The sequence below is a fragment of the Panthera pardus genome, unplaced genomic scaffold (genome assembly GCF_024362965.1).
Source record: "Panthera pardus isolate Hobbes unplaced genomic scaffold, ASM2436296v1 HiC_scaffold_13, whole genome shotgun sequence".
In the NCBI taxonomy this organism is placed as follows: Eukaryota; Metazoa; Chordata; class Mammalia; order Carnivora; family Felidae; genus Panthera; species Panthera pardus.
Window position 1 is genome coordinate 151,969,410 of NW_026526688.1, and position 27,420 is coordinate 151,996,829.

The following is a 27,420-nucleotide window of genomic DNA, read 5'->3' on the forward strand; positions in this document are numbered from 1 at the left end:
GGGCTTACATTTTTATTTGTATGTCTATATTAATTGCATAATCAAATACATTGGCTCATTATATTTCATACTGAATAAGCATTTTAAGAAAAATAAAAATAACTATTTAATATAGCTCTGTATTTCTTAAATCCATAAAATGCTTTTTAATTTGAAAGGCATTGTGGAAGAAGTTTCATTGTAATGCATTTAGGGATTTTGCTTTTGAAAAGCAAAGCTGACACCTGTCTAAATTCATAGTGTCTTTATGCTATACTGAGGGAGTGGGATCTCTTCCTTATCTTGGGCTCTCTTGTTTGCTTTTCAGTTGCTGCGAATGTGGCTGTGGAAGGGCTTCTTCCCTGTGCGCTGTTGCCCATCCAAGCCTAATATGGTTAGTGTTCCCCTCCCGCTTTCACTCCTATGTAATGTCCCACCTCTATGTATTATTGTCAGCATTCCTTTTTTTTTTTTCCCTCCATTTGTGTACATTTTAACAGTTAGTGCACCAGGTATGCCTAAAAGGAGAGTAGATGGAAACCAATTTCCAAAGGGGAATCTTAAGTGATTTCACAAGGGATAATTGTCAATAAAATATACATAGAGCACATCATCCTTATCTCAAGCATTCATACTTCTCTTCCAAAGCTTTTACTGTGGTCCTGATTTAAACCAGAAGCTGTAAGATTGTAGATCGTAGCATCTGTTTCACATTTAACATGTTTGTGTGTTTGTTGTTCCATTAAGATGAAAATCATATCATATATGGAAATGGAATGCTACCTCTTGACGAAATGCTATTTCAAATCACCATTTCTCTCTAAGAACCATGGAATGACCATAACTTAGTTGGAATTTTTTTTTTTTTTTTTTTTTGGTAATCATTGTGGATATATGTGGCATTGGAGAACAGAACCACATGTAATTTTAAATGTTTTTTCAATATTTTAAGTGTGAATAATTTCAGATATTTGAAGTGATATTTCTAATTTGATACTGGTGAAGTAAAAAATATGCACATATTGGAGATCAGGGTCCAAAGGGCTAGTCTTAATTACTTACAAATGCAAATCCTAAATATATATCTGGGTTATAGCTATAAAACTATAGGCTAGGCTAAAATATCAGAGAGCTCTATTCACAGATTTAGAGGGACTCCTGAACAATAGTGTGCTATCATGTTAAAAGTGAAATAATGTAGATAATTTCTTCCCAGATTAAAGATTCTACATCGCTGTACTACTGTATTGAGCTCTTATCTGTAGGTAAAACTTGCTGGGAAAAGATATTCTGAAATGCATTTTAGAGAAGTATAGGGCTTCCTTGGGGTACTGTAAATTGTAACTTGTATTCTCTAGGTGTAAATTAATTTTTGTTGATTACAAAAACTGGTGTGAATATGTATGCATGCGTGTGTACATGTGAGAAATGGTGGAGTGGATATCAGTGATCTTCTGAGAACAGGAGAAAGTTACAAGCAGGTTGCCAAAAATCAGAGATCTTTTTCTCAACCTTTTGAAAATTGTGTATTTGAAGGAAAATTTTGAGGTTAATGTGAAAGCAGAGATTTATTCCACATGATTTCATTTACTCCACAAATTCTTTTATGAGCATGGGGCTTTGATGACAAACCACAAATTCCTGAAATCTGGCAATGGCTAAAGTATAACATAAATATGGCTTTACACTGTGATTTTTTTTAAACTGCTGTATGAAAAGCTAAAACAAACAAACAAAAATGGTTGCTGAATTGTTCAAGCTACTTGAGTCTTAAGTAGAATTGTCATAAAAGATAAATCATCATTGATGCAGAATAGGCAGATTTTACATCTTGGAAAAAAAGATCAAAATCCAGGCCTACCTTGAAGTAAATCTCAAAGATAATGAGAGTATGAACATTCATGAAGACATGACTTAGAAGTATTGGCAAAAACAAACTTTAGCTAGATCTTAAATGCTTGATTTAAGGAAAAGTGGAAAGGCAGAATGCTTCCTTCACAAAAAACCCTAAGATAACACAGTCATTTTTCTAATATTTTTTTTCAAATAATGCTAGCAGTTGTGGAGGCAGTGAGGGATTTGTGTGTGTATGTATATTTATGTGTGTATGTATGTGTGCGTACACTGAATGAATGAATGAATGAATGAATGAATGATTTAGCCACAAATATGCTTAGATACTTAATAAAATACCAACAGTTTTTGTGGAAAAATATATGAAAGATCCAGAATGTTTTTAATGCATTCTTAGTGAAATGAAACAAAATAAAGCAAAGAAACAAACATAATTTATCTTATATAATTAGACTGTAAGAGAGTTGTCCAAAATTACTACTGGGAAAGAATGGAAGCTTCAAATATGTTTATTGTTAAACAGCTTTCTGAAACTCCATTTTATAATTGAATTTTAAGTCACTAAGTAGTTTCAGTTAAACATAGTATTTGTTTAGATTAAAGCATTGATGAGAAAACAATCTTTTATAATGGAAATTAAAGGCTGAGAAGAATAATTTTCCTAGTAGAGTCAGTAAAATACTGAAAAATCTTGACTGAAATCTTATCGCCTAATTTCATATGTATAATCATATCAGTATAAGTCAATTACCACATAAAAATTTTCAAAGGAAAGTCTCTATCATCATCATTTGTGAATAGACATATTTACAATTACAGAACAAAGGTTGTTAGACATTTGGGGATATTGGAATGTCACTGTTTTTCATTCCTGGAAAGACCACTCATGTGTGGTTGGTTTTGACCTTAATATAATGCAACGCATATACATTAAAATTGCCCACTGTAAATTTACTGGCTTTTAAAGGTACCTTGATATACCTTATGGAAATCTCAGGATCTGAGAAGCATAATTTTGAAGACATTGATTTAGGTCTTTGGTTCTACAGTTCAACTATATTAAAACTTCCTCAATGCTCCAGAGTTCTGAGCTTTGCTCTATCTTCCATTAGAAAACCAAATGTATTTCAAATACATGATGTGTCATTTATAAGATGATATTGGTAATTCGATGTTGCCACCTTTGATCTCAAAGTATTCTTCATCACTCTACTTGCCCACTTGTTATGAAATCTGTACAGATATATAATAATGTTAATATTCCAAATACTCTTTCTTCATTGACTTAAATCTATCCAATGATAGAAGATATTTCTGTAATATTTCTCTACCCACTGATAGAAGATATTTCTGTGATATTTCTGAATGAAACCTGATGCCTAAATTTTAGTTACACCATGCCCAATATTGCCTACATTTTTAGCTTTGATCTTTGACTATATGCCATCACAGCTGGTTTGAGATTCTATTATTTTACTTCTCAAAAAAAATCTATTTTTACAAATACCCAATGTTGAATAAATTGTTTTTTAGTGCAAGTAAGATGTTAATGTATGTAATTTCTAGAATAGTATTATAATTTATCCCTTAATATTCATTTGTGTTTATGTTTACAAACAGCAAAATATGTTTATAGCATAATATTTTTTTAAGTCCATCTGAAAGATCTCATGGTCCCAAAATAGCCTTTTCTTGTGTTTCTTAAATTCAAACATATGCTACACTATTTTCTTCATTCATTAATTTTCATGCTTTTCAAGTGTTTTCGTATACCACTTACTATTTTTTCTGAAGTGTTCATGTGGCAAGAGAAATGGAGTTTTATATTCCGAAAACAAAGCATTAAATGTTCATTTACCTATCCTGTGCTTTTTTTAGGATATCAGTGTCATTTTTAAAGAGTTTCTTAAATATTATTAATCAGAGATATGAGGCGAAAACTTTAGCTTCTCTCATAATGCAGAGATTAAGACCAAAACCAAAACCAAAACAAATTTCTCTGACCAAAAAGATCACAAAATTACATTGGAACATTGTCTTAATGTTTCAATAAACTATTTTTCTTTCTCTATATTAGGTGAAAGTTTCTTAAAATTTGAAGTAAACAAATTTTTATTTTCATATACGTGCAACAGAGATTATTTCATTCCTCTTCACAACATTTCTGCCAGGGAGGAATGTGGAAATACTATCCCATTTTATAGATTTAAGAAAGAGACAGAAAACAAAATTATGTCTTCTAATTCTAGACCCTCATTTAAAGTGCTCATAGAAGGCAGATGCGAGTCTTGCTTACTATATATATATATATATATATATATATATATATATATATATATATCTCCAATTCCATTTGAAGGCTTCCTATGTAAAACACAACTCTGAACTGTTCCAAAATCCCTTTTTATAATACTTGTAGAACCACAGACAATAGGGGTTACTCAGTGGACCTACTCTAATTGAGAAATTCAGTGGTCATACCCATGAAATAGTTTAAAAATTAAGAGATATTACTTACTCTCACATTAGAACAAAATTTACTGAAAACAGGAAGACAATCTTCACATGTCATACTTTATGAAATGCGTTTTTATATCAAAATTCTAAGTCAATTAAAATTCAACTCAATATTGAAAAGTCTGTAATTCGTCTTTGAGTTTTTTGAGGTGTTTGAAATTGTACAAGTCTTCGTATTGCTAATTCTAAAATGATTTCAAGAGTTCCTTCACGAAGAGTTTACAAATTCATAGGTACTATACCCTTTTGGAATGTGTAATTTCCAAGGTATTCTTTTTTCTTTGTCTTTTAAAATGTAGAAATTACAAATGGTATGTAAAGCATAAAATAAGAAATAAGTTAGTGTCTCATACTGACTTTAATCACAGAGTGGTTAGTATCTTGATAGAATGTGAGATGGGACCTCGCAAGCTAGGTCCTTGTTTTGTGTGGTATCATCATTCCATTCCCAAATCCCAAGGAAAGTGTGATTTTCAACTGAGTACCTTGTCTCTCGAAAAGTATGTGTGAGCATTTTCAGTAAACAATAATGGATCACTTGCATTGTTTGTATAACTGATCTATCTTTAAGGAACTCAAAAATCACAGTACTCTAATACACCAATGTGAACTATATGAATGAGAGTCAAGATCCTGCTAGCAATAGAGCCTAAATATCCAAAGTCGCATTTCACTACATTTTCAATTCACATTCTTATTGAAGAATGTTGTCCCCAAAAACAAAACCTAACCTATTTCCATTATTCATTAGATATATTAATAAACATGTTTATATGCCTCTTTATTTTATGAGGCTGAATTAGCTGAGCTTTTATTAAAACTACTTTTGTTCAGTTGGAGAGAATCCTGAAGTGAAAAAGTCAGACTATTTCCTCAAGATATGTAACTTATGCTTTTTAAGATTCCAGCAATAAAAGTCTTACACATTACATGGTGGTTGAGGTCACTATTATGTATGAATAAGAAAGTGTGCATATATGGAGAAATGCAGTTTTTATTTTTATTTTTTTAATTTTTTTAACGTTTATTTATTTATTTTTGAGACAGAGAGAGACAGAGCATGAACGGGGGAGGGTCAAAGAGAGGGAGACAGAATCTGAAACAGGCTCCAGGCTCTGAGCTGTCAGCACAGAGCCCGACACGGGGCTCGAACTCACGGACCGTGAGATCATGACCTGAGCCGAAGTGGGCCACTTAACCGACTGAGCCACCCAGGCGCCCCGAGAAATGCAGTTTTTAAAGAGATTTAAATTACAAGGAGATTTTATTTTCCATAAGCAAAACATACTGCCTCTGTGTATGCTACAATTTGTTGCCTTAAGAATATTTTTCCTTTAAAATATAGGTAAAGCATTTCTTAATCTGGAAAATAGAGGAACAAGATCAGAGTTTCCGTTTCTGAGCTAGGGACTGCATATGCTCACTCTTTTAAAGAAATCAAACTGCAGAACTATTTATTCTCCCATCATTGCACCCCTCCCCACCTAATTTAGAATTCAGTGGGGAAAAAAAAAGTGATTTTTCAGTGTTTATCTGTAGGCAAAAGTAATGGAAAACTCTGATTCTGTGGAAGCTATAGTTGAGCAAGGATTTATGATCTCCCTTGGCTCTTGCATTCACTCATCTTTCCTCATTGGCCATAAGGGTGCCATTTAATAAATTACTGATTCTCTGCATTGCTTGGGACTCAGGAGGGCTTGATATTCATACCTCTAATTTATTATCAAATTCTTAATTTCCATCCAAGAACCAAATTACTCATTGGCACATACATACATACATACATAAAGATTATTGCTTACTCTTTCATATATTATGGAAATCTCAGATATCCAAATTTAGATGTCATGGTTGGGGCCAAATTTTTAAGATCAGAATTAACATCATCAAGGATGCATTACCCAAATTCTTAGGGTAAGTATGGGAGAAAATAGACTGATTTCTAAATGACCTATAAAGTCATTGTTATATTTACCTATTAACTGTCTCGCTAGGACTTTTTAATAAATATTAATTAATGATTATGAATTACACCTACATTTAATATGATTTCTCATGCCCACCTCTACTACTAAACAGTAAGACGGTATTGTTCTCTAGGAGAAAATAAGTATAAATGACTAGAAAATGATTCCTCTAACTAGAAACACTAAAGATATTTTTAGTACAATGATATCAAAGCTCATTAAAATTGTGATATGGAGCAAAATGAAGAAACGGTTTCTTTTCCACTCAGAAAAAAAAAAAAAATCAGTTCCAGAAGGTAGGAGGCATAATTTATGTACAGAATGGCATATTTATTGACTGTTTGTCTGATGGGTTAAAATTCTGCATCTGGAGCAGGTACAGATGATGATGCTGAATGAACAGGCATCCTGCAATGCTTTGTTAGTGAGGCTGAGCCGCTGCTTGGTGCCAGTATCTGCCAGCTGCACTTTTACTTGCTGTATCTTGTTGAGGCTTGTTTTAATGATGCTTTGGGGGGTTCCAGAACTTAATTTTATATGTTAATGTGACATGCAGCCGTATATGTTATAGAGCTCCAGAGATGCCCGTAGTCAAAAATAACTCCTTTCTATTGCCCTCCTGACTCTCACCCTAGGTATTAAAATGTTAACCAGTCCTCACCAAGGTATTCCCAAATCCCTTTTTTAGATGAGATCCAAGGTTTTATTTCCATTTTCATATGAGGAACCTGCATGCAATTTAAACATCCATGAGGCTTATTTAATGATAAAGACTATTTGACGATACAGGTTTGAAAGCTCTTTTCTTTTTTTTTCTTTTGAAGGTAGGAGAGTAGAAGGTAGACTGGATGTTTGTTTTCTAAAGTAAACTGAAACAACTTGTATACTTTTCAGGTCTCTTTAGAATTCTTCTAACAAAGTTTTTTTGTCAGTATTATTTAAATAACATAAATCTCAGGATGATTTTACACAATTTTATTTAGAACATTGATTTTCAAAAGTAACAGTAACTTCTCTCTAGAGACACATGAATTAAAGATTGAAAGAATAACACAGTATCTAGAAAAATTATGAACAATGCATTAAAATAAATTTCACACAAAATGTAATTTTAGTATGATTTTATGTATTTTTTTTTCTCTCCATTTCACTGCAGTAAGTTGATTCAAGATGTCTTAAGGACTCTTGGATGACTAATGCAGCTATCTAAGTGTTATGAGTAAAATTTGAAAAGCCACCACATCCCCATTGTGTATTTTTCCTCACCTGAGAACAGCATATCTATTAAGTTATTACTTCAAATTTCTTCAGATTTCACTAGCTGTATTTTATTAGTAAATTGCCAGTTCTTCAACATGATAAAACAAAAATAATTGTATTTTTCTTTCAAAAATGACACAAAGATGGGTTGTGTTATCTACTTTGCAAAATACATATGTAATTATGCACTAGGAAATGATATAGAATAAAATAGGTTTTATTTTTCCATCAAAATAGAGACATATTTAAGAAATAACGTAGAATATATAAACAAGGAAGAGTCCTCGTTTGTATGTGTTGATTGAACACTTCATTTACATCACGTAGTTTTCAACCAACTTTGTAATGAAAATATTTTGTCAGTCTGCCATTTTGGCTGTATATTTTTTATGTAGAAATAAATGGAAATTTTGTTTTTAATAAATTCAATTTTGTTATGGAGCTTATGAAGAATAAATTCACTTCCTTAGAATTTCACTAAAAGTAATTTAAATATTTTCATTTTTGTCAGTTGTTTTAATGTTGTATGGTTAATCATGTACCACATCAATTTAGTATTCATCAGCATATTTCTTCTCCAAACACTTGTCATTGTGTAGACGCAATCAAAATATCATTCATTCATTCATGTATCCATTCATCAATGTGACAAATATTTTTGGTGCTAACTCTGAGACAGACGCTGGGTCACTGCAGAAATTTATAGGTAAATGCTAGTTTCTGCCGTTCAAGAAACTGACAACGAGTAAGAGACCCAGAAAACATATTGAAATGATTATGTTGCATTGAAATGGGAATCACAATGTGAGAGGGGTACAGAAAGCTATTGGGTTCAGAAAGCTATTGGGAAATAGGGCATTATGTTGGGGTATCAGAAACAAAAGCATGAAGGAGGCAAAAATTGAACTAGACTTTGATAACTGAAAATTGTTACGAACAGCATTCTAGGTGTTGGAACCAGCATATGCACATTGTGGAAACATGGGGAAATATCTTGAAGACCTGAAGATAGTTCAGTATACTTGAAGATAACAGAGAAAATGTAGGAAATATGCATGAGGGCTATATTTAGGAATCCACACCTTATTATTTTATGGAAGATTTTGCAGGAGACAGCTAACAACACAGAAAGGTACCTTATTTACAGTAACCTGGCTACAGCCATGTCTTGTAGAATTTAGGACAACAGTTACAGAATGCAGGGGCATCTGTTCAGAGGCACTTACTGCAATCCAAAAGAAAAATAACAAAGCCTTAATTGAAGACGCAGTAGACCTAATGAAAAAGAAGAGATGAATTGTAAGACTTTTACGTTATACAATGCTTGGGATTTGGCAACTAATTTGTTGTGAAGTACAGGAGAATATGGCTTTGTTCTTAAAGGGGCCAAGGCCTTGCCAATGTTAGTAACAGGAAAAGAAGGCAATGGATCAAGATTGAAAGTAAAGAGAAATATACTGATTTGTTTTTCAGACCTATTGAGTCTGTATGCCAGTGGAATACTCCTGTAAAATAAATCTATGAGGGACAAGAGTGTAACTTTCAAAAGAATTAAATCAGAATAGAGGTATTAATTAAATGGATGGAAATGAATGGATTGATGGTAGAAGAGAGAAGTAAGAAGCATGCCAAAAGGAGTAGAGATTTCAGTCCATCATGAATAATTAAAAACTAAGATAAAGTCATGAGGTGACTGTCATTAGTGAACCTCCAAGCACAGATTTTTTTTTTCAGCAACAAGAGCAGGTTTCAAAGACTGGTAAATTAGTAAGTAGTTGAGTAAAACAGGAGAGAATAAAATTTGGGAAGTGGGGCTGCACTGAGAGAAGTTGCAGATTACGGTAAATTTGGTAGTGATCTAAGTAGACTGAGTGGAGAAGAGCAACTTTACTTCAAAACTCCAAAACAAGAGAAAAAAAAATGATAGAGTAAGATACTAATTCAATAGAAACTATTTTGGGCAATTCATTCTGTAAAAAGTCTTCTGAGGTGACAAAAAAATTTAAGAATGAAAAATAACAGAAACATGTCTGGTGTCTGGTGTATGGTGAAGAGAAGGGTTTTGGGGGGGTTTTTTGTTTGTTTGTTTTAAATGGGTCTGGATGGCTTCAGACTTCTCCGTGAAATCTGGGCAAGAGTGAGAGACGCTGGTTTGGGAAATATGACTCATCCAAAAGAAGGACTGGTGTTTTTACACGATGCTGGTGTGAAAATCAGTCAGGGCTGCACTCATTTCAATTGCGTTTCATGCTTCTGGGCTTCACGTGATTCAACATTTGGAGATGTAGCTAATTGTAGCTTACTCTGTTCCAGGCGGTGTGGTTACAGCAAAGCAAAGCAAGATCCAGAAGAGGAAAAGATGCATTTTCATAATGGGCACAGTAAGCAAATTGTGAAAAATCAAAAGAAAACAAAATAGAAGAGATTTTATTGTTATTTTGGTTCATTTTCAGACAAGGAGATGTAATAACTGACCAAAATATTTTGTTTAAAACAATGTGTTATGTTACATTCCATAAAGCATATGGGCTTGGGGGCACTGCTGGTTGACCCTAGACAACAGCTGGATGGTTTATTAGATTTTTTAAAGCATACCTTCATTATAATTACTTAAAAAAAATTTCAATCAATATAAAAAGCTGTTATATTTCAAACCAAATTTCCAGGTCGATTCTAATTTCTTGCAACACAGTCAGTAGAAATCTATGGTTCAATAACACCATCAGATTAAATGAATAAAATTTCTCAGTATTTTTTTTTTTCTTCCTCTAGCATGATAGCAAGAATTTCCCTGAGCAGATCCGGTAGCAACAAGCTTCATTCGATGATTTGAAAAAGACTATCCTTTTTAAAAACGCAGAAAATCAAGTTTTTATAACATGCATTATAAATTAGCCTAAATGAGTTCTAATTAATGGTATTTTAATATGTGCATTTTTAATAAATAGTACAGTGTTAGTTGATTTGTTAAGTAAATTACGAGAAGAATTTCTTGTGTTTTTGTCACTCTTCTGTGACTATAAAAATCAAAGCCATTAAAGCCATAATTCATGCTGCAAAATATTGAGTCTATTATCATAGTTCCCATCTTATTTAATGGTATTTATCCTCAAAAAAAAAAAAAAAGACCCTGTGAAATTGGTAGTCTTTAAATGTGATGAAACTGAGGCTCATAGAACATTAGAGTCTTGTATAAAGTCATGCAGTAACAGAGGTATGACAAGTTGAACTTTTCTTTTAGTTCTGTGTCAGTCTTACTGGACCAAAACTTCAGAAAAATTATTTTAAATTATTTTTTCTGAAACCAAAAGTAACCATCTGTGATGGCATTTTATTTTTTTTAATTTTTTTAAAAAATTTATTTGAGAGAGAGAGAGAGAGAGAGAGCAGAGGAGGGGCAGAGAGAGAGGGAGACACAGAATCTGAAGCAGGCTCCAGGCTCCTAGCTGTCAGCACAGAGCCCGACGCGGGGCTTGAACCCACACACCGTGATATCATGACCTGAGCAGAAGTCTGACGCTCAACAGACTGAACCACACAGGTGCCCCTCTGTGAAGGCATTTTAAGTGAAACAGAATAACAAAGCAACAAATAACTCACTAACATTTCATTGCCAAGTTTAGTAAAAAAAAATTATCTTAGTTTGCCTCAGGCACTGACTCTCTGAACATCAGTGATGTGCCTTTTCAAATATGTTGTCATATATGCATTTCTTGCACAGGCCAACAATCCAGATTTCTTAAAATTATGTAAGTGACATAGCTGTACAAATGACTCCTATAACTCAGGAGAGGGGCTGTCCTTACAGCTTGGCCATTTCTAGGAGTTAGGAATTTAAGCCAGAGGTGCATGTTAATAATGTTTGTGATTCCATTCATTCATCACAAGCACTTATATTTTAATGCACATTTATGTTTCCAGTTAAATTGCCAGGAGTAAGAACTTATATTGATCCACACACCTATGAGGATCCCAATCAAGCTGTCCATGAATTTGCCAAGGAGATAGAAGCTTCATGCATCACCATTGAAAGAGTTATTGGAGCAGGTACAATAGTGTGTTTAACTTGGACTTTTAAGTTGTGTTTATATTATAGAATGTAATATGTCAATGTCCTGATCTAACAAAGAATGTTTTTAATCTTTTGTAATCGACTTGCTTTCAAAGTGGTAGGTAATTGATCATACTTTAATGCTTCCCTCTGTGGAGCTCATATTTAAACCAGCAAATGTTTGCTTTATTAAATAAATAAATAAATAAATAAATAAATAAATAAAGTAGCAAAAGTATGTATATTTTATACATATTTATATACATTATAAAGTGTATAGTGTTTTATCATCTACTGTTTCTTTCATTCCTTATATAATCTGTAATGCCCAAAACTATTTACATAATTTAAGCACTCAGATACTCTATTTATGAGTCATCTCTTCCTTGAAATTATTCCCTTTTTGTCCTGCTATAAACTTTTCTCCTTTTCCCTTCTCAGTAATTAAGGCACTGCTAGTGTAGACACAGAAGGAAGATGCGAGTGATTTTCAATCAGTTGCATTTAATTTCTTTCTAATGTTTTCATTAAGGTTTTTGTAGGTGAGATGAATGAAGCTAATAACCCCCAGAGTGTTTAATGATCACCTGTAGACGATTTTTCCCAAAGCACCACTTCTTAACCCTGATAACAAAGTTGGACTCCCATTTCAATTCTGTTTTGTCTCTTCCTTAATAGGGCTTTAGTGTATTCATAGAGTAAGGATTTGAAATGAGTTTGTGGGGTTTTTTTCATCTTTATCACAAGGTGAATTTGGTGAAGTTTGTAGTGGACGGTTGAAACTTCCAGGAAAAAGGGAATTACCTGTGGCAATCAAAACCCTCAAAGTAGGCTATACAGAAAAGCAACGTCGAGATTTCCTGGGCGAAGCAAGTATCATGGGGCAGTTTGATCATCCTAACATCATCCACTTAGAAGGTGTTGTGACCAAAAGTAAGTACAGTAGCAAATTATGAGTGTGTGCGTGTGTGTGTGTGTGTTTGCATGTATTATGAACATCTGGGTTTCTTCTATTAGGTTATTATTAATTTCAGGATAAAAAGAAAAATAGCCACAGTAATGTTATTAACAATTTCATTGGCATTAATACTAATTGTCCTGTATTTTAGTAGAGTTTTGTCAAAGTCATTGATCATCAATGAACCTGAATTTCTATTGAGTTTTTCAAAACATATGTATTAACTCATGTACTATGAATTCACTGCCAGAGAAAAATGTATCCAACATTAAAGGAGCCGTAAATGTATCAACATTGCTTTTTCTTCTGACTCTTCACTTTTTATCCTAATAAAATATTAACTTCAATGTTTTGATTGAGGCATTGAAGTTTAACATTTAATAGGATTACTATAACCATAGGTGGTTTAATAATTTTAGGGAAAGCAGCAGTCAGCCACAGACAACTGGAAAAGTTCCTTGAGATTAATTATTTTCTTAAAGAAAATCTAATTTGTACTCAAAAATATCTAGAGTTTCACATCTCTTTTAAACGTGTATGTGTGTCATTAATGTGGTTATGTGGCGAGCTTCCCAGTATAAAGAGTTCCAGTAATTTTTCAGCCATCCAATAAAGTATTTTCAAGTGACATAACTAAGGTCTTTATTTTATTTAAATTCATTTAGTCTTTGCTATGTCTATGTGCTCTCATTCCTTCCTTTGTCCCTCATACCCTACTTACCACTTTCTAAATCATCTAGAAATTTTATCAGGGAATATTCTTTAGACTTGCTTTCAATAATTTGTTCCCCTTCCCATTGCTATTAATCAATTTTTAAATTATATGTGCCAAATATTCATAGAAGCAATATGTATTCAATAAATGCTGTGAATCTACTAAGTAATTTCATTTGATTGGGTATCGACTTCCGTCACTTATTGACATAAGTGGGTTGGATATCCACTTATTTAATTTTTAAATATGGAAAACAGAGCAGAAACAATATACAACTTTTTTGCAACGCAGACAAAAGAAACAACTCAAAATATTTACCTGGTAAATAACAAGTGAATTCCCAAATCATCATATATTCACAATAGGTCACAGATGAGAATGTAGAATCCCTTTAAAAGTCCTAAAACAGACCACAGTAACATTATTGTGTTGTTGATTGTCTGAACTTTTGAATCAGCTTGTATTGCTAGGAGATTGTTTTTTTTTCCGTGTCTCAAAAGAAATACACACTTCCGGTAAAAATTCTCACGGAGGAATGTAGTAGAATAAAATGACCTGCAGACATGTGGGTTTCTTCAAAATTTAGATGTGTTTCTTCTTCCATTTGAGTACATGCCCATACGTTATTGTCCCCTTGACAGTAACCCAAAGAGGGTATTACTGGAGCAAGGGCATCCTTAATTCTTATCAGAACAAATAGGTTCTTACAGAGAGATGAGAGGAGAGACAGGGACGAGAGAGAGACAGGTAGAGAACAAGGAAAAATATGGTTTTTTAGTAACTAAGAAATTAAATATTTTACAAAACTTATACCCAGTGATGAATGAGCAGGAATATTTGAAATAAGAATACGGTGTGGAAAAAAAATGGTCACCAGTGCAATTAAATGAAATCTGAATTTGAACATGACCACATTTTATCTGAGGAAAAGGACTTTAAAAGGACATCAGTGATAGCATGTGGTGCCAGATACTATAGGTTCAAGAATTATAATAGCAAGTGATTATTATATTTTCCTATGCATTAATGATACTATCTAATATAAAATGTAGTTATTAATTATATTCATGATAATAATAGTAGGCAAATACTGAATACATGTCATGTCTTCATCTCATCCTTAATACGACTGCCAAATTTAACTTCCTCAAATAAACTCTAACCATGACTTTTTATTACCCATGGTAAACGTGAAGCTCTTAGACAGCAAGTCTACCTTCTGGAATGAGTTCAGATAATGAATGTAATGTTTAGAACAGTGCCAGGTCGCTATTATTACTATGGAAGACAGTATTGCATAGTGGTCAAGAACATGGACTATGGATCTAGCCATATATTATAATTTTGGTTCTGCCATAAACGATGTGACTTTGCACAAGTCAGCTAAACATTCAGAACCATAGTTTCCTCATCAATGATAAGAGATAAGGATAGCTCCTAGCGATGTAAAAGGGACATGAATTAATACAGATAAAGTTTAGGACAGGCATGGCAGGGTACTAACAGATATATAGGTATCACTTTCCCATTATATCTGTTCTTGTGCTCTGAACTCCTTCATATGCCATGTCTTTTAGTCCATTTTAACATGCTTGATATTTTGATCTGCCTACATTGCTTCTTCCTCTGAAATTTACACCGTTGTATTTACTACCTTTTCAGTTCCTTCAAAATCCTGTTCAAATCACATCACATCCATGAGACAATCCCTCACCACTTCACCATGAAGTAATCCCTCCTTCTTTTGAATACTGTGCCAATGTACAAATTTTTGCAAATGTCTATAATGATCCTTCCTATGTCCAAAATTCTTACTCAGATCTTTCATTTAATTTTTTCCATTTTGCATATATTTTTAACTCTTACCTAAAAAATGTCTGCTTGTCAAAGATAAAGAAAATGTCCTATAAATTTATGTAAGCCTATTACACTTAATGCTAAACCAATCTATGGGCACCTTACTTAAACACCTTGAGCTTCAATATCACCAAAAAAAGGGGGAAGTCATACCTAACTTGTAAGACTGTTGTACAGATTAAATTCAGATATATTTTTGTGTTAGGTATATATGTGAAAAAATCTGCAGGTAATTATAGTAGTTTATGTATGTATAGTGGTATGTTTATTTTAATCTAAGTTAATGCATTAGATACTAGTGGACAATACCCTAAAATAATTTTAACTAATACTACCTACTTTTATAGACTCCTGATTTATTACAGAACTTGTTTAATGTGAATGGGTCCTGACTGAGACAAACTAAGATAACTAAATCTTTTATATTAAGTCAGCTAAATTTGTCACATACTGGGATGTCTGGGTGGCTCAGTCGGTTAATCATCCAACTTTGGCTTAGGTCATGGTCTCATGGTTTATGAGTTCAAGTCCCACATCTGGCTCTCTGCTGTCAGCACACAGCCTGCTTCAGATCCTCTGTCCCCCTCTATCTCTGCCCCTTCCCTGCTCACACTTTCTTTCTTTCTCAAAACTAAATAAACATTTAAAAAATAAATTTGTCATGTACTTTATATGCACTTGAAACCTTTATTTGTGCTTATTTTCATTTTTAATTTTTATTTATTTATTTTGAGAGAGAGAGAAGGAGAGAGCAGGAGAGGGACAGAGAATCCAAGCAGGCTCCACATTGTCAGCATAGAGGCCGACATGGGGCTCGATCCCACAAACCATGAGATCATAACCTGAGCCAACATCAAGAGTGGGTCATTTAACTGACTGAGCCACCCAGGTGCCCCGAAAACCTTGTTTTAAAATTAAGTGTCGTTATCAACAAATGATCCTACCTAAATTTTGTACATTTTGGTCTTAAAAACAGTACTGTGGTTGGGAATACAGATTTGAAATTTCTAGTCTCCTAATTGAATGTTCTATTTGATGTTGCTACCCTGAAACTACACATACGCATGAAGCAAAAGGAAAATATTTAAAATAATTCTGTCTTATATTCTATGTGAACTCAGACTGCATTCCCCTTAATAAATGTACCTCTTGATGTTCAACTGAGGAAGTCTTCAACTTGTTTTTAATTTACCATGTTGCAACTCACTTTATTTGTGTCCTTAATTTCATGCTCTCTGATCTGATGCTAATTTATTCAACAATTATTCTCAACCTGCAGCACACAGATAATGAGACATAAGTGCAACTGAATCGTGTTATTTTTCTGATTGAAGCTGAGGGAGGGAGTCTGAAGTAGCACTTCTATGGATGATGTCATCACGAACCTTCATCTTTCTGGTATCATTGCCCTATGTGCCAGAAACATGGGCCTGAATTCAAATTCCTTCTCTGATGTGTTGTTAAATAGGGCATATCATAAATAGTTATATATTCTAGAGAGATTTCATGAGAAATGATGTAAAAAACCCAAAGGCCCTGCCTTAATTGACTTATCCACAGTGCAGTATGCTTTCATGTAATATATACAGTGCCAACTTTTACTATTTAAAGAGATTAAAAAATAAAATAAAAATATCAAATTTTCCCATCACAGCATCTTTAGTTCTTTAAGACTTATTTTTCCATACTCCTGGAAATTATTATCGAAGTTGACTAAAGGAATGTTTCTTTTGAATCTTAAAGTGATTCATAGTTATATTTCTTAATCCAGGATCGAGTACAAATAAGTTTAGTTCTTCTGTAAAATTAATCAATTTAAACAAAATATTAAAGGAACTTTAGAGAAATCTCTCCCTATTTCTTTTTATTTCTACGTCTGAGTAGATGGCACCTTCAATGACAATTAATTATTTACATTGTCAGACAATTCTTGACTTATTTTATAAATTTGTAATTACCTTCAACTATAGTATTTCATTCTATCTTATAAAGTCACTTCGATTTTATTATATATTATACATTATCCTGAGCTATTTCAAGCAATCTTCAAGCAAGTCTTCCTATTTTTGTATTTTCTCACATTAGCCCCTCCATACATACTATCCCAAGGTAGATTTTACTTAATCACTGCTTTCCTCTGATGCTTAATCACCAAACAAGCAAATAAACGAAGCAAAAAACATATACTTTGTTGCTTAACCTGGTATAATTTTGGCCATGACTCACATTCCACTATTTCCTTTCCAGAAAAACTCTACCTAGTTCTTGTTCTGTCCCTTTGAAACACTTCATTCAGCCCTAGAATGTCCTCTCCACTTTCTTCAGCTCTACTTGACCTTCAAGATTAATTCAAATGTGGCTTTCTCCATTAGATTGGTGTCATTTATCTTCATTTTCCTTTCTATCCTCAGTGTCTGCCTTGCATACAGTAATCACTAAATAGTGTTGAATAGCTCAGTAAAAGAAAACTTCCCAGTTGTACAAATAGCTCAGTAAAGGAAAGCTTCCTGGTCCTACATTAGAATTTAAGCCTCTAAATGCAGAAGTTTTGTTATCTTGCTCACCTGGTATTCCTAGATCAGTGCTGAGAATGTGTAGCATTTCATATATTTGTTGAATGAATAAATTCTCAGCCAGAGACAATCATATACACTCTAGTTGCATTGCTCTGCACTTTGTCTTGCTATGCATGATATCATAATTATCTCTCTACATGCTTTATCATCCATACTACAAAATGAGCTTCTTGAAACTGATACATGTTTATAGCCCCCCCCCCCAGTCTCTATCACAGGGCTAGACATGAACGGTATTAAATGAGTAGATGACTTAATGCAGTTTTGTAAACAGTGAAAACTAGCTAGAGTGATATATAGTTTGTATTTTATTGTTAAAACTTTATTCTTTAAAACCACAATTGTTTAGAAAAAAATTAAAATTCATATGAAGGAAATTGCTTGAGAATCTTTTCACAAGATCTTGCATATAACAGTTATTACTACTACAATCATTAACATTACTTTAAAAATTTACTGAGCTTAATTCTCCTTCTATATTATCTCTAATCTGCAAAATAATGTGTTTTTTTAGACAAAAGTATTTGTTCTTATTTTACAGATAGGAAAAATTAACTTTAAAGAGATTAAATACCTTACCCAGTATCATAAAACTAGTATATGATAATGCCACATTTTAAAAGAGTTTTACATAACTTCCAAACCCAAGCTCTTAAATAGCGCACATTACCAATCTCATATTTTATCATTCAGTATACACTTGACAAACATTAATTTATTCAAAGATATTAACTGGTCACATAATACATGTCTATCAATATTGATCAGCACGATACAGCAGAGATAAAGAGACTGAGTTCCTGCCTTTATAAAATTTATTTTGGGTGGGGGAGACAGAAATTAAGTGAATAAATACATTCATGATATATTTAATGAGAAAATAAAGCTAGGTGAAGAGACTAGGGATTGCTTCTACTGAGGGTTAGTGATTTCTATTTTATTTAGTGAAAGCCCTCTCTGATAAGGCTTGAATGAAGTGAAGGTGTGGGCTTACAGATATCTAGGAACAGAATGTTATAGAAATAAGGACCCCCAAGTCTCAAATGGAACTTTCATGGGATACTCAAAAATATCAAGGGCATTTTTGCTTCAGTGGAATGAAGGAGAGGAGTCTGGAGGAAGCTAATCTGAAGGTAGAGCAGGAGGATAGATACTGCACACCCTCTTTGGTCCCTATGAAGACCATCTCTTAATCTGATCTTTGCAGCCTTTAGAACCAAGATGTGACGGAGTCTATTATCAACGTTAACAGGATCAGTCAGGCTTCTGTATTAAGTGTAGATGGTAGGAGCCAATGTCCAAGCAGAGAGACCATGGGAAAGCTACTGACATTATTCAGACCTCCTTATGGATTAGATCAGGGTACTGATCTAGCAAGATGGAGAGTAGTAGTTGCATTCTTAGATATTTTGAAGACAATTACAGTAAGACTTCTTGTGATTCAGATATGGAGTGTGAGAAAAAGAGAGGAGTCAACAATAATTATAAATTATTTGTCATTAGTTTCTCAAAGAGAGGAATTGCCATTTACAGGAAAAAGTCTGGGAGGAGCAAGGCTGTGGTTGGTAATCAGTAGTTTAGTTTCGAACCACTTATATTTGAGAAGGATCCAATGACTGATGTTCTGTCTGAAGATGGACTTAAAAATGAAAATGTTTGAAGTATGAGTATGCTTGAATTTTGCATCATCCATTTCATGAAATGAAACAAATTCTATGAACCAGTGACAAACCATGATGGAAATATATTTACAGCTGAAATAGATATAAAAGCCAGCTCATTAATTCAGTACCTGTTTTTATTTGTTAGGACATAAAAAGAGGTTGAAAAAATATATGAAAAATAATTATTAGATATTTACAAGTGCTCTTCCTGATATATAAATCCTGCTCATCTGAAAAAAAACATTATAGAATATAGAAACAAAAACTAATAAATTACTATTTATTAGTAATTACTATAAATTGTTATTACTATAAATAACTGTTTATTAGTAAATGTATTTTTAAAGTATTTTCATTAATAAAACAAAGCTGTCAGATTTCTTAATTCTTGGATTCCCACTTCCTCTGAAAAGTCCATATTTTCTGAATCCAAAAGTAATTATCTACCTTCACGAATGTCAGAACAATTCCAATTCATTTTTAATTTTAGAAATGAGCATCTGATGAAAAAGTTTCTATCAGTGTAAACAATCTGAAATAAAAGAGGATATTATGGAAAGTTTGGAATTTTTATTTATAGAAACATTTGGTATTTTCATCATCCCATCTCAGGTAATGTATATAGACTTTTGATTTTATCATCTTTCACCAAATTAATATTATATAGTGTTATAAATTATTTTTCCCTAAATTGTTAACCAACAACTAAGGACCATAATGGAATTAAAATATGAGAGCCCCTTTTTTTAAAATTTTACTAATTTATTTTGAGAGAGACAGAGAGAGCTCAAATGGAAGAGGGGCAGAGAGAGAGGGAGAATTCCAAGCAGGCTCCATGAGTGCAGTCAGTGCAGAGAGCCTGATGGAAGGCTCAAACTCACAAAAACGTGAGATCATGTCCTGTACTGAAATCAAGAGTCTTTCCACTTTTTGTTTCTATGGGTTTACTCCTTTAGATACCTCATATAAATATAATCCAAGAGGGGCGCCTGGGTGGCTCAGTCGGTTAAGTGGCCGACTTCGGCTCAGGTCATGATCTCGTGGTCTGTGAGTTCGAGCCCCGCGTCAGGCTCTGTGCTGACTGCTCAGAGCCTGGAGCCTGTTTCAGATTCTGTGTCTCCCTTTCTCTCTGACCCTCCCCCATTCATGCTCTGTCTCTCTCTGTCTCAAAAATAAATAAACGTTAAAAAAAATAACTAAATAGAATCCGAGACCATTTATTTCACCATATAACACTTCAGACCACTCAGAACGTATATAAGTAATAGTCCTATGTAAGGATATATTATTTATTGAGAGAAGCTAAATTCCTACCAGATCTGTCATTAGTAGTTGGATAGTTTATCATGTCATAGTCATGATTACCAAGCTTGTATTAACACAAAAGAGTAAATAGTTGTGAGATTATAAAATAAAATTTAAAATTAGTATTTTAAAATCATAGGCATCTTAGTACGGAGGAAAGTAAAATAGCTTTTATAGTCAAATGGACATAATGCGATTCCCAACTTTGGTTCTTATATATTCGTACTCATCAACCCAAGTTATGTATTCAATCTGTTTTTTAAATCTCACTCTTCTTTTTCTGAAAAAGTCTTTTATAATATCACTATTATGGAATTTAATAAAATTAAAAATAACACTGCCCTGTAAAAAGTGAGAATTCAATAAATCCATAAATTGTAGCTCTTTTTATGATTATCAATACTGAATGATTAAAATATAAGATTGGTGAATTCCACAAATAATGTGTTTCTATTACTACTTAGACTCTGGGCTAGGTCTTTGATAAATAATATAAAGTAGTATAAAAACTCCACTCTATGATTAGAATCATGTTTTGACATGCTTTATGAGCTCTTTTTATATAGATTTTTGATAATATGCTTTCAAAATTATTGGCAAATCTACTCTTTGTACTTCGAGCTGGATAATGGAAAATGATTTATACAGTTTTATTGAATTTACAAGGGTTAGAGTAAGCCACATTAATTATTGCTATGTCATTCTTGCAGGCTAGCAGGAACTGAGACAAAACATAGCCAAACTAAATATAATTAGCATTAAAATGACTCAAGCATGAAAAATAATCGAATGGGTCCTGAAGTGTCTTATTCTTGTCAACAAAAGAAGATCATGCTTGTTTGCAAACATTCATTTTAATTGCTTTTCTCCCATTTTCTAAAATGTGAGAAGTATTTTAGTTTCCTATTATATTTCTCAAATAACATTTTTGTTATTGACATTACAACCTACACTGTCATAAATAATTAATCTGACTTTTGGAACTAGGTGATGAGATCTAGGAAATCTTATAGAACAAATGCCAGGTGCCCATTTCCCCAAAATGTAATCATTTATTTTTTTCTTTCCAAATGTATATTTTTCAATGTCAATAAGTCTTCTGATCAGTTCATTCTTTTTAGAGTATACATTTTTCTTCTAAGCTTAGTGAATTTGGATTGAATTTAAGGAACAAATTTACCCAAGAAAAAGATGTTTTTATAAGGGGATTCTATCCAATTTCTACTCGGTAGACCTTGGGTGAGCAGTACTAAATATTTACCACTAACCCATAATGGTAAAAACAGAGTCCAACAAATGAGAGGGTAGATAGAATGAAGAAATTCTAGAAAAAGAGAGTAGAAAGAAACTGAAAGTTTTATAAGTCAGAAGATAGGGAAGATGCTGCAATTATAAAGGTCTTGGGGTAGAGTAGATAATGATAGACAAGAATCAGGGTTTCAGTCTGATGGACAAGACATCTACTTACATGGTATGCGCTGAGAGGTGCCAATGAGGAAAAGCTAATACTATATTCTCTGGATATCTTCTAGAAATCAGTTCTTCCAATTCCAATTATACTATGACAGTTTCCTCATTGGATTTCTGTAAGTGAGAGTCAAAGTCAAAATAAAAGAGCTACCCTGATTGATTCCAGAAAATGGAGGCCTCCTTCTAGTTGGATCAGGGCTAATGTTTAGCAAGTACACACTCTTTGGCTCTATTAGCTGTAAATTTATTGAAATATTTCTATAGTGTTTGATAAAAAGCTGGTGCATAGTTACCCACGTGTCCCCTTTATATACCTACTCAGTTTCATCCCTGGTGACTTCTGAATCCCCGAAATCAGGCAAATGAAGGGATGATGGTCTGGTATAGCAGGACATTCTAGGATACTCCAGCATTGTGGCTGGTGTAACTTCTGACACATAGGTACCTGTGCCAAAGCAGTTATCACATATTTTGGCCATTACCCCTGGGGAAGTATATTAGTTGTGAAGTTTGGGGGAAAAAAAAAAGGGTGGGGGGAGGGAGCTTCGACATTAAAGAAAGGCTAAAATGGGCTCTGAGATGTGAGAATGTGACTAAAAAGGTCCAAAGCAGAATTATGTTTATTTTAAAAGTTGAATTAAAATGGGTGTGGCAATATAATTAAAATAAAGTTAAACTGGAAACACTTCTGTATTCATGAGCTTAGATTACAATTAAAAACTAATTTAAAAAAAAATAATCTTTTCTTCTCTTGTGCTGTCACAGGCACTTGCAAATACATTATGAGTTTATTTATTTATTTATTTATTTATTCATTTTACTAAGGTATTGTATGCCCAGTCAGGTTTTAAGAAACTTGTTTCCCAACTCATCTCCTATCACTTCCTAATTGACAAGGCAAAAATCCAGGGCTTTAGCCATATTTGAGCTTGATGGGTTCTTTCATGACAAGATTTCTTGGCACATGTTGCCTCTTCTTCCTGGAATATGTTACCTTTGATTACAGGGGTGTCCCCTTCAGTCTTCAAGGTTCAGATCAAATGATGACTCTCCCTCTCTAGTGTTTGTTCTCTGCATATGTGATGTTTCACCAAACGTAGACGTCTACAAACGTATGCCAAAGGAATTATTTTAGACAAAATTTTTAAATACTTTTCTAAACATTAAAGAGGAAGAGAGAAATGTGTCTAGATTTGTAATATACTCATCACATTCAATTAAAAGAATATTGCTTCTGAAGTATGTTTTTAAAAAGATAATTATCTGAGTAAGAAATTAGTACTACCTTATTATTCTAAATAGTAACTTTTAAGTGATCTTGACATGAAAAAATCCTTTTTCTTCCTACTTATTTCTTTGTCATATGTAATTGTCTAACTTTCTATAGCTTTATTTGCACTTCTAGATAATGTTGTATGAATGAATATGTAATTTATAATTCTATGGGTTGAATGAATCACTTCTTCAGTAAAATACAGATGTTTTTCTGGAGAATGCTATTATGTTAATTATAATGCATTTTATGATTATTTTTTTTAACATATGAAATTTATTGTCAAATTGGTTTCCATACAACAGCCAGTGCTCATCCCAACATGTTCTGATTGTTTAAGTGTTTCTCTTCATAATACAAAAAGTTAATTAATAGACATCCAAGATACCAATTTTTCTGACATAAGGTATCCTTTTACTTAACTCAAAATATTTTAAACACAAATATTTTAACACAAATTTAACAAATAATTTAACACAAAATTTAACACAAATGTAACAAATAATTTAAACAAAAAATATTTTAACACAAATTTTATGTAACATGCTTTTACTAAATTAGTAAAGGGGCATGTTTTAAAATATAGTGAGGTCAATGTAGAGTGATAAAACTAACAATCATGTTTTAGATATTTTCTCATATAATAAGGATTTTTGATCTTATATATTTTTTAATGTTTATTTATTTTTGAGAGAGACAGAGAGAGAGAGAGAGCAGGGGAGGGGCAGAGAGAGAGGGAGATACAGAATCTGAAGCAGGCTCCAGGCTCTGAGCTGTCAGCACAGAGCCCGACTCATGCTCGAACTCATGGACCATGAGATCATGACCTGAGCTGAAGTCAGACGCTTAACCTACTGAGCCATCCAGGCACCCCGATCTTGTATTTTTTTAAGTTTATCTGTTTATTTTGAGTGAGAGATCATGAGTAGGGGATGAGCAAAAAGAGAGGGAGAGACAGAATCTGAAGCAGACTCCACACTATCAGCACAGAGCCCAGTGAGGGACTCCAATTCAGGAATCATGAGGTCATGACTGGAGCCGAGATCAAGAATTGGTGCTTAACTGACTGAGCCACCCAGGTGCCCCTGATCATGTATTTTTCATCTTGTATCACAGATACATTATATACAAAGTGCCATAATTTTAAGGAAGATAAAATATGATCTATTCTGTTAGTCAACCTATATCCAGCAAGAAATTTAAACCATAGATACATAGGTAAAGTTTATAAAATAACAAAACATCAAATTCTAACTGGCCAGCACTATTCAAAATGACTTGCATAACCATATGACTTGCTGGATACTTACCACAACTCTGTGAAGTAGGTGACATTAATACCCTTATCTTACAGATGAGAAAACTGAGGCACAAAGATAATAAATGATTTGCTCAAGATTGCATCATAAGTGATTGATCTGGCATTCAAAGCCATGCAGCATGACTTCAGAGTCTGTCCAGCTGACCTCTAGGTTGCATTTCTATATCAGACATGAAAGGGGAGGAAACAGTGATTGCTAGAGAAATTTCCAGATAGCAAGAGAAATTAGAACAGTTTTGTTTTAATTTTTAATATTTATTTAAATTAAAGTTAGTTGACATGTAATGTAATAATGATTTCAAGAGTAGAATTTAGTGATTCATCACTTACATATAACACCCAGTGCTCATCTCAACAAGTGCCCTCCTTAATGCCCATCACCCATTTAGCCCATTCCCCCACCCAAAAGCCATAGAACAGAGTTTTGAGGAATGAAAAAAATTTGGGCTGATAGAGAGTGTGTGTGACAGAGAGGAAAAAGGATGTATCCATGAGGAAAGGAGTTATAAGAACATAGAAATAAAGTTAGGAAAATACAGCCTATATTAAAGGGGTCGGATGCAGGACAGATAGACAGGAATTTTTATTCAGAATTGTGGGAAAGATAAATATGTTCACAGTTCTTTGCTGGATGTTATTTGGCATATTATATCATTACCTGTATTAAACTAAAATGCAGCCTTAAACTATTTTTGACAAACTGACTTTAATATTGAAAATTGTGTATTTTTATATCTTAAATGTCAATCTATTATTATTCTTATGATACTTTCCCATTACACTAAGATATCATCATGTCATGAATTTACTTGCTACTCAAAGAGGACATTTTTTAAAAGAATATATATAATTTGGAAGAAGTAATAACTTATGGCAAACGTTTCCTAGATAAGAATGCCAAATCAAAACATTACAGTTCATACCATGTTTTCTTTTCAGGCAAACCCGTGATGATAGTGACAGAGTACATGGAAAATGGCTCTTTAGATACATTTTTAAAGGTAGGTTTGAGACCAACTTAATTATTCAAAGTGTTATTTGTATATTGACTATGATGTTGAAGTTGAAATTGAGTCACTGTAAAGCAGAATTTTGAAATAGAAATTTCGGGGGTCAGAATATTTATACTCCAAAAATAAACTTTGGTCTGAAAATTGTCCTTTTCAGAAATGTAAACAAATCCAAACTATATGTCCCCATAGTTTTCTTTAAATATATGTTAATTTGCCCCCCAAAAAATTAAAGGGGAGAAAAAGGAAGAAAACAAAGAAAAAGACAGAAGGAAAGAAAAGGAAAAAAAAGAAGCTTTTTTACAAATAGTAAGTTTTTCAGAGTATATAATGTCAGGTAGAACAAGGAAAAAAATGTGTAAAAGGTCTATGCAACTTTTCTGTAGTAATGAAGGGACCCAATAGACTTATAATCCATCTGAGGGTCAGCCACCACTTTTACCAGTGGAATGATTATATGATAATAGATGGTATCACTAATGTTGTCAGATCTTCTGGGTCCCAGGAAAAATATTGTTTTGTTTTTATGTGCAGGTGTCCAAATTTTAATTGTTGGCAACTCATTATATTACTAAATAGCTTGTGCCGGACAATGTAACATGTTTGCAGGCCTGATTAAACCTGTAGGCTGGCAGGTTTTCACATTTAGTGTAGCAACTATTACTACTGATTAGGCGAGGTGATGGGACAATGACTTTCTTGAGGATTATTCCAAGGACCGGTGCATTGAAGAGGACAGCTGTCTACTGATAAGCAAAGTTTTCTACTAATCTCCAGACTCTACCAGATTCTGTTGTCAAATTTCTTATACGTATCTTCAAGTTCTCTAGTCTCTTAAGATTATATCATTCCTTTATTTCAAATTAATCATTAGTTGGGCCTTATTCCATGTACCTGCAGTGAATTCAGTGCCCTTGACAAAGACAGCAAGCTTCTAAGAAATGCTAATGTTGTCTGGTCATTGCTCAGTGATCTTTCTCCCATCTGTTGTTAAAGAAACTCCTTTGTCTCCTCCAGCCACTTCTTTTTTACTCCAATATGCCTATCCAGCTAACTTATTTTAAAGCACCTCAAAAATGTGCCATGTTCATCTAAGGCAGGTGCTAGGTTGGAGTGATGAACATTCTCCTCTGATTACTGAGAGTAAAGGAATTACAATGCAGAAAAGGGCAACTAAATGAGATTTTTGACAAGAGCTTTCAAAGTCTTGATCTGCTTTGACCAAGCAGAGGACTGGTAAATGTTACAAAATTAACAAAATATTTCATAACTTTTTCCATTTTCCTTCAGCTAGGAATGGCATATGAATTTGGTGATACTATTAATTTGGCGTTTGAAGGAAGATCCTTTCAAATTTTCCCCCAGTAATTATTGCCACAGGACTAATATTTCTACATCGTTTCTACAGAAAAACGATGGGCAATTCACTGTGATTCAGCTTGTTGGCATGCTGAGAGGCATCGCTGCGGGAATGAAGTACCTTTCCGACATGGGCTACGTGCATAGAGACCTTGCTGCCAGAAACATCTTAATCAACAGTAACCTTGTGTGCAAAGTGTCTGACTTTGGACTTTCCAGGGTGCTGGAAGACGATCCCGAGGCAGCCTACACCACCAGGGTAAGATCTAACAGAATGCATTTCT

At 33.3% G+C, this 27,420-nt stretch overlaps 1 protein-coding gene across 8 annotated transcripts in view; it reads left to right on the forward strand.

Moving 5' to 3' along the window:
* The window catches only part of EPHA5 (EPH receptor A5), a 344,576-nt gene that overhangs the window by 287,619 nt on the left and 29,537 nt on the right, over positions 1 to 27,420 (forward strand). For 6 of the 8 annotated variants that reach the window (XM_019468625.2, XM_019468628.2, XM_019468666.2 and 3 more), the window contains 6 exons: positions 308 to 373; positions 9,891 to 9,958; positions 11,499 to 11,624; positions 12,376 to 12,561; positions 25,707 to 25,768; positions 27,186 to 27,395. In XM_019468625.2, coding sequence (XP_019324170.2) covers positions 308 to 373; positions 9,891 to 9,958; positions 11,499 to 11,624; positions 12,376 to 12,561; positions 25,707 to 25,768; positions 27,186 to 27,395 — 718 coding nt within the window. The remainder of the gene's footprint in view (positions 1 to 307; positions 374 to 9,890; positions 9,959 to 11,498; positions 11,625 to 12,375; positions 12,562 to 25,706; positions 25,769 to 27,185; positions 27,396 to 27,420) is intronic. The other 2 variants (XM_019468637.2, XM_019468648.2) reach the window with 1 other exon arrangement.